The sequence below is a fragment of the Spermophilus citellus genome, assembly GCF_964194105.1.
Source record: "Spermophilus citellus genome assembly, chromosome: 3".
NCBI classification, from domain to species: Eukaryota; Metazoa; Chordata; class Mammalia; order Rodentia; family Sciuridae; genus Spermophilus; species Spermophilus citellus.
The window spans coordinates 145,357,382-145,366,365 of record NC_138184.1 but is presented as its reverse complement, the minus strand read 5'-3'; the positions used below and the strand labels follow the sequence as shown (position 1 = coordinate 145,366,365).

Sequence of the window (8,984 nt, the reverse complement as noted above, 5' to 3'; positions counted from 1 at the left end):
TATCTGAATGGGACAGGTTATTTTACACCAAACAGATCTATCAGGTGGGCAGCTGGAGAGCTGGACGATGCCGTTGTTCCTTCCTCTTTAGAAGCATGAGATTGTGGGTACCAAGCATGGCAACATTTCAAAGGACTATTCAAAAGGAAATACACCTTGTTAATTGGACATTGGTACACCCATTCCTTTTGGGGGTATTAAGACAGCCAATAGTTTAGGGTACATTTTAGATCATGAAAGAGCTCAGTTTTAACCCATCTCTGGCTCAATTCTAGAGCCCCATAGTGAATGTTGGTTCTTATCTTCCACTCTTTTACTCCCTGCCCCACCAGCATCCAATCACCAAGGCATAACTAAATAAATAAATAAATTGTTCAAAAAACAAAACAGAGACTTTCTTTATGGAGTCCTATACAAGATACTACACAGGTGCCCAACAAATAAGACTTCATGTTCAGCTAATATCTAGTACTTAAGTAGCACATAATCCAATAAAACTTCCTAAACAAATTCATATCCTAACAAGTAAAGAAGTATATTAGATATTGCCATCACTTGGTTACAAAATTAAACACATTTTATAATGAAGTGAGTTTACTCATTGTAAAAGGGCTGAACAATTTACTAATAATGTTTATACTGAATTTTTTTTTTAAAAAAACTGTCAATTTAAATCCATTCCCTAAAACAAGTGTTTGAGATAGAAACAGCGGCTTGGCAGTTCTCCCTGGCTTCCCCTGCTCATCAGTTTACACAGGCTTCACTTTTGAGGAGGCAAGGATGGGAAAAGGTCATTACAATAGGATCACTTCGGCCTGGTGTCCTCTCTCGGTTTTCTGCCACCTTGTTTGACTCCTTATTTCAGTTGGGCCAGAAGTCCACTGACAGCAGTGTGCCTGCATCCGAGCTTTTTCCTCAGTGCGCATCTGCTGCCTCTAATCTGATGTCATCACCACGGTGCACTTTACGATGAAATGAACCCAGTTCAGCTGGCCTACTGTCCCCTCTTGACAAGGCTCTCCACATGCTGCAGCCTGTTGTATGCCATCATCAGTAGTCACCAGCACTTGTCAAGTGCCCACTCTTTGCAAAAGAGAGAATGAAGCGCTGGGTTTGAATTCACCCCAGCACTGCAGCACAGTGGTGTTGAATTCAGGGGAGGGAGGTTGGGTGGGAGCCTGGCTAGGTAACTTGCCACCGGGACTTTGGGACAAAGTACTCACCCTCAGTTTCCTAATCAGGAAAACGTGAATAAATAACAGAACCTGCCTCTTGGGGTTGTCATGAGGATTGAAGAAAAAGCACACAGCAGGACAAACAGCACACAATGAAGAAATGTTGGCTACTGCTATCACTAGTAAAATGTCACCATCACGTATGGTAGAGGTTTTCTTCCAGGACTGCCATGGGGACTGGAAGGGGAGGCAGTGTATGGGAACCTGCTCATATGAGGGAACTCTGTCTTCCTCTGTGGCACTTGTTTGTAATTGGCATACCCTGATGTTGTTACTTTCCCTCCACTGAAAGTAGCTGTGTGACACTTTTCATCAAACCAAAAGTAAACTCCTGTTAAAAAAGCTTCACATGGTGCCTGTTTTCACTCTTAACAGGAGTGATATTTCACTATTACAAAGTCAAGGCCAATAAACAGAAAACAGACAAGTACTACACTATACTACCTCTCTGAATGATAGAAATAAAAAAGCAAACCACGAAAACAGAGAGGAGAGAAATCTAGTGAAACACTTCCAAAGTTCCAGTGTTAAGAAAGGCACTTAAGAGACAGGCTTTGGGAGCAATTTCTACTTCCCACCTTTGCATATTCACAAGTATTCTGATCTGCTCAGCTTCCAGCCCTGTCCCAAAAGCACAGATCAAAGCAAAGCAGGGGTATGACCACATTCTGCTTTTGTGGTTCCTTTCATCTTGGGGATTGGACTTGTAAAGCATTCAAGTTAACACGATCATACAATTTTTAAAAGATAGAAAGCAAAAGAGTATTTTTTTAAGGACAAAAATTAAATTATGTTGGATCTGGCAACAACTGTGCCAACTTCCCACTTTCAGAGATTCCTTTTTGATCCACCCAAAGCCAGTGGTAGGATGCAGGAGCAAAGGCCTTCCTGCCATTTCCCAAAGAACGAGAGCAGCAGTGACTTGGAATGTTCTGGTAAGTGCAACAAGATCCCCAGCTGCCTAGGTTGCCTATGCCCTTATTTGAACATCACAACGCTGAGTGCAGTAAAAAGGGGAACCACCTTTAAAGAATGTACTACAACTCAACTTTCTAATTATTCATTCCTTGTTACTAACAAATTCAATCTACTTGTTGATATAACCTGTTATGGGGACCTGCTTTTAAAGACTTAGTAAAAGGGACTGCTTTTTTTTTTTTTAAATGAAGATAACTTTCTTAGTGTGAAAGCATAAAGGGATTTTCTCTGCCAGGTATAGAGGCCAAACTCTTTCTTAAATCTTGGTTCTTGAGCTATTGTGGGGGGGGGGGGTGTTAAACCTGTTAACCAATATTTACTGGATGCACACCATATACTTTGTACTGTGCTGGCAGGACACAAAATCATATGGTTGTGTCCAAGTCACAATTGAGTCTACTAGTAGAAACAAGAAGAAGCTCCTCACACAGAGCATTAAGGAAATGTCATTCCAGGTTACAGGGATCATATAATTATATAAGTATGTCATCATAGCAAAATACTATGGTATCAGAGATACTGTCAGATATTCTGGAAGAACTCAACTATAAGGTAGTAGGTGATGATAAACGGATAAAACTGAAGCTGTCCAGAAATGTCTTGTTCCCAGTCCAGAAGACAAACTGTTATGCATTTCCGTATAAGTATATAGAAAAGATAAACAATATATAATTTTTATTTTTTAGTACTCAGTATGTACATACATACATAAAATTATTTATATTCCTTCAACCTTAGAGGGAAGCTGTGTTTTCCATGGCTTGATCATGTTTGAATCACCACAAGTGACATGCAAACAACTGCCAGATATATCTGGCATTTGGAAGAACTTTATTTGATTTAAAAATTTTTACAGTGATTCACTTAGTCTCACTCATGAAGTTCAAACTTAAACTACACGTATGCTGAGGTCAGTTTCATTCTAGTAGCTGAATTGCAAATCAAAATCTATGATATGTAATCAGTTCTGATTTTAATCACGACTCTAGATGGTACGAGAGCTGATGAAGTGAGTAACAATAGGTTCAAGAAATTGTATAAAAAGTAGAAATCAACAGAACCATGAGAACCTTGGCTGCAAACATTTTAGAAAACAACTGAATAGAAGAAGCTATGTTCTTTGTGAAAGACTTTCTTCATCAAGTGTTTGTACAATGATAGCAAAAGACTCCAACAACCAAACCCACATATACAGATTTCACCTGCAGATGGTTGAAAAGTGATTTTTCTATGATCCTACAATACTGTATGTAATTATCTGTAATTAAATTATGGTAAAAATAATCAGCTTGACGTATTCAGAACAAGTACTGGACTAAACAATATTCCTTTTCATAAAAGAAAGAGTCATACACAGCAAAGTGGCAGAAACAGAATGGAGTGAGCTGTGGTTAAGTGTAAATCCTATGGCAATGAAAGTCATTTGTATTATCCTTACTTCTTTGAATAAATTCAGATGACAGCCCTATTTCATTTCTTCATTCAGTTTGGAGGCCAGATGGCATTAGAATCATTTACTTCACCTTGTTGTGCTTAATTACTACAATCAACACACTATTTTCCAAATTAATCATAACAAAGTAATTTCATTAGTAACACAGCAGGCTGTTGAATTATTAGCATCATAACAGTTTGCAAACAATTAAACTTTATTTGAACCTTAAAAATTTGCAGAGTGGAACATTATTGTAAGATCTAATGGCAATAGAGTACAAATTCAGTACAGAGCAAATAATCAAGCAAAATGCTATATAAAATATGACTTACAATCACCTTTGAAAAAAATTAGCTCTCTAACTGTTCATAGAAAAACAAATAAAAGCTAAGCAAACATAATGAGAACATAACAATTAGCATATTTTCTAACAAGCCATGTTGTTTAAATTCACATTAATGATATTATTATGATCTTGAAGAGTACGTGATATATTGTCATGGGTGTAAAGAAAACTTTCTCCCTGGTTGTATACAAATTATTCCATCAAATGAATGTAGAGTAGTCATGAATTGAAAGTAACGATTGCCTTTCTTGTCACTCCAATTTTAAATCTTCTGTTTCCTTTCTATATCCCCCACCTATATTCAAGTTAAAAAAGAACAAAGGCCAGGGGAGCCCTGGACAGCAGTAACACCATATTTCTGTATTGCCACCATTCAAAGACTAGCTGGCTTGGAATTGTTGGTCATCAGTTGGCAGAGGACTCCCTCTCCTGGATTAACTGTAAAAAGAGGCAGAAATCTCCTAAACTCTTGAATTAGTCCTCCAGTGGGGGAGGGGTTGCCAAGTGTTCTGTATGCAGTGACAAGCTGCTGCCATCTACTGGCCCAGTACTAAACACTTCATTTAGGTGGCAGGCAGGAAGCTGACTCCACAGGCCTGCTACAGTTGGGGGAGCTGCTTTTGCTTTTCAACTACTCAGGCTTTGAAAACTAGTCCATGAAGTTCATCTCCAGTGGTCTAACTTTTGCCAAGATGACTTCTATCTAGTTCAGTGGCACTACATCAGGAAAAGGGTAATGACCACACAAATGTAAGTTCTGAAAACTTTAACTTGATGGGTCTATATGTAAATTTCAATTTACTCACAGTCCCAAAAAGTAAGTTTTTTTTTTTCCTTAAAAATTTGAAACTTAGGAGATAACTGTAAAATAAACACTCTAATATCATTTGTAAAGAGTTGTAAATAAATAATGGAGGTTTTAAAATATTACCAATTCATTTGCATGGTTAGCGTCTTTACCTTTACAAAGCAAAGATCTGAAAATTCACAAAGATAGTACCAGCTAAGTAATGATTCCATCTTAGGAGATTATATCTATTCTAGTCATCACAATGCATTTTAATGTATTTTAAGGGCATACTGGTACTTCACAGGCATTTAAAGTTCCCCTGATTTAAAATACACATTAATGATTTGATCTGCAAATCTCGTTCATGCAGCACTGAGCATAACTCAGATGCCAGACAAACACTACCCTCTTCCATCCACCTGTTGGTGCATGTTACCCTGTGACTTCTACACTTTGCTCTCTGGGCCTTCCTTTTCTTCTCAGCACTCTGAGAAGTACAGAAAAGAGCTTAGAGTTGTGCTGTTTTCTGGTGGGACTTCAATAGCACGGTAACAAGGTAGGATAAGAGAGTATTGGGTCACACTTTCTTACTTTGAGAATATATTGAGGCTGTTTATACCATTTTATCAGTGGTAGAATGAGGTTTTTTACAAATCTTTTATTTCATTAAATTTAAATAAAAATACAGTAGAAAACATTGGTATGCCTATCATCAAACCAGGATATCTGTTATGTGTAAAGTGCTCTGCACAAATCTGGTTCCAGTTCACTCTTGTGCTGCAGGTGACAGCACACAGCCATTTGTAATTATATCACTTTTTTTCTTTCTCATGGCTGTATTTAAGGGGAAGTAAATTTGCCACTTTGTAGGACTTCTTTCATGAGAACATGTTACTATTGTGTGAAAAATAAATACTAAGGTAAATGATTTATAAAGCTTTAGCATACTCACATTTTTTAGCATCTGCCTAAGCCCTGCATGATATATTCAATTAAAATTCTATGAAATTATATATTACACTCTAAAAAATAACTGATGTTCAATGATTAAGAGAAATTACAACTCACACTGGAAGTAGCAGTAACTACATGGTCTACATAAAACAGTAATGAATTCTTCACACAAATCACTAAATGGGTGAATAAAAACTACAATTATTTCTTTGCAAAACAGCAACAGGTATAACTTTATGGCTTGCATCTAATTTACATTAATACCCTTCATTTAATTTCACTTCAGATGAATATTTTAATGAACGACTATATAAAATAATAGTCAAAGCCAGGGATGTTCAACAAAACAAAGAAAGGTTATGAGCTGTCACTCATGCTTTCACAAGGCTTCTAAATCCGAAACATTTGCAGATAAGCAGAAGACTCTTCCTTCTCTGTAAGCAGGAAGGGAAAGTTGTATTTTAATTTTTTTCTTCAGTCAAAATGTTGATTTCTCCTGCTTAGAAAAAAAATACATTTTTTAGTTAAGGAAAAATGAATGTTAACTCAACATTCTGCCAATTCATCACCTCGCAAAAGCCATAAAAGTGATGTTTTACTAAAGCAAAGTAGGTATGAGAAAACAGCTGGTTAGTATCAAAGGAACTTTCTCTAAATAATTTCTTCATTTTCAAAGTAAATTCTGTGAAGTTATTTTAAAAATTAAAGATCAACATAACAAAAAAAAATGGGGACACCATCTTGTGTTATCAGAAAACTATAAAGACTTTAAAAAGGCAAAGACTCACAAGGAAGAGACCAAGAGAACATATGAGCTATTACAGAATATTGGATTAAAATGTACTTACCCAGGACTCTCAAATATCATACATCTCCATTACGTAGGCTTTAGGCACCAAGCCAATGGCTCCCTTCATTTCTCCTACCCACCAGCCATATCTATTGTATTCCTAATTGAAAACAATATGCAATATTAACCTTTAGACTGGTGTAAGTATAATGTCGTTTTTATGCAACTTCTTAGAAATGTTATTCCTTTTTATAGAGTTACAAGAGCTTGAGCTGCAAATGGAAACATTTTCATCTTTTGTGTTTCTGGACTTTAAAAATGCTGTTAGGCATAGGTTTGAATTAATGTATAACACAAAGCCTGTTTATTACTAGATGTAGAACACAGAAACAGGCACTCATGGTAAGAACCTCTCTCTCTTTCCACCCAGCTTGGATACCTTTTATGTGTAAGCACCAGTGAAAAAGGCTATAAGAGGAAAACTAGGATCCCAAAGATACTCTGTTTGCCTTCAAGAAGCTTATTATCTAGCAAGGATAAATTTTTTTTTACAACAAGCTACTTAATTCATAATTAAACTTGTACTTCCTAAAACGGTTTAAAATATAGAGGCACATCCCTTAAGAAAATTTGATATGCACATTTTAAACAGATAAGAGAATAAAAGAACATTAATACAAAAATGGTTTAATAAAAAATTTACAAATAGGCCCCTTTAAAATAGCATCCATAAGGCATTTATTGTCCCTTTCATTGGTCACAAGCTACTTTAGATAAAGGATAGGTGGAAGGGGTTTAAAGGTGGTGTTAGATTTATCCTTATAGTGGAAGATCAACAGAAAACAAAAGTATCTCAAGTTTTAAAGGAAAAATATTAATCTAGCTGTAAAAAAAAAAAAAGTGATTGATGAGGCACTTCTGCATTTACTTTGCGACATGAGATAAACAAACCTGTGCCTCTTTTCCTCCCTTTATCCCCCATTGACAGCTACACCACTGCTTTAGGCATTGCGGACGCTCTGTAACCGGTCTCAAATGTCTGCCAGATTGACTAATGGATTTTTATCTCAAATTTATTTATGTTTAGTGAGATACAAACAAAGTAATATGAATTACAAGTTTCAGGAATAATATCTTCCAAAGGCAATACTCTGCTCAAGCACTGTAAGTCTCAAATTTAATTTTTCATATAAGATAAATTTTTAAAATCAATCTCAGAAGTAATTCAATAGGTTATGATTTTCCAACATCTGAGTCATAGATAAATGTGCATATGCATATTGAGTTACGTGTAGGGAGGGCAGGTGAGCACTAACATCTGTATTGATGAGTATGCTTACTGACCATTAGAAAGGAAAATTATGCAGTTCTTCCATACAAAGGTAGCACATTAGCATGCACATACAGATATGCAGTCTACGAATAAGATTATGGAATAAGACATATAGGTTTTTTTTTTAACAGTAGGCAGTATCAGAATTGGGGTTACTGAAGAACAAAGTAGAGAGAAAAGCCTAATTCCATTCTTTTTATTCTAGTGAGGACACAGCCCTGGCTTGGGAATTTAAAAGTTTAAAAGTTTGCTGACAATGTGAACTTAGTGTACAAAACTGCTTAAGCAACAAAAGTACTCTGGGTCCAGAACTCACTGATGATGACTATAATTAATATCAGAAGAAAATACCAACTTACTGAAAGCTATGATTAGCAACCATTATATCCTAATAGGTACCTAATAAAACTGCCTTTTTCAATTTTTAAGACAATGAATACAATTAGAGCCTAATGCTTAACAAAATAATGCACTTAGCCTTCTAAAAACCTAATGCCTACAGTGTAAGATGTCAAAATGGACAGTTAACAGGGTAAGGCTGAGTGTGAAAGCTCTTGCCAGGTGCCAGTTTTAGATTTTTCCAAGTGCTTATTTGGAAAGAGTGGTAGTCTTTCAATGGTAGACACTGAAATCATTCAGTGAGAGGGTATATTATTGACCCAAACCTGCTTCCAGAGAATGACCCTCAATCTGGGTGACAATATTAAGATTCAAATTATTAGCCAGAAAGTTTACATAACTTTTTAATAGTCTACTTTGGTTATAATGTGTACCATCAATAAGGGCATATAATCATTTTCAAAAAGCTCACTCACACCCAAATTTAAGAACTGATGTCCAACAAATCACATCAACAAAAATGAATGACAGACTTTACACTTGAGAGAATTGTGAAGTAGGGTAAAACAGGCAAGTTCATTAAACAGAAGCCCAGTCGTAAACAGCAGGGAGGAGCTTGTTCCATTGTAAATAAATCCCTGAAAAGTAACATTGTAGAGAAAAAAAAGAAAAAGTCTTACATTAAGATAATCTTAAAAGCTTCACTTCATTTAAAATAACCCAAAAGGGCTGGGTCTGTAGCTCAGTGGCAGAATGCTTGTCTAACACGTGTGAGGCACTAGAT

At 36.1% G+C, this 8,984-nt stretch overlaps 1 protein-coding gene across 2 annotated transcripts in view; it reads right to left on the bottom strand.

Annotated features, from left to right (window-relative positions):
- Nucleotides 1–3,032: 3,032 nt before the first annotated feature.
- Nucleotides 3,033–8,984, bottom strand: part of SKAP2 (src kinase associated phosphoprotein 2) — a 184,064-nt gene continuing 178,112 nt past the window's right edge. The window contains exons 12-13 of one of the 2 annotated variants that reach the window (XM_081285685.1): nucleotides 6,587–6,688; nucleotides 3,033–6,237 (exon numbers count right to left, since the gene is read on the bottom strand). In XM_081285685.1, the coding sequence (XP_081141811.1) occupies nucleotides 6,596–6,688 (93 nt within the window). In that variant the 3' untranslated portion in view covers nucleotides 3,033–6,237; nucleotides 6,587–6,595. The remainder of the gene's footprint in view (nucleotides 6,238–6,586; nucleotides 6,689–8,984) is intronic. The other variant, XM_081285686.1, reaches the window with a different exon arrangement.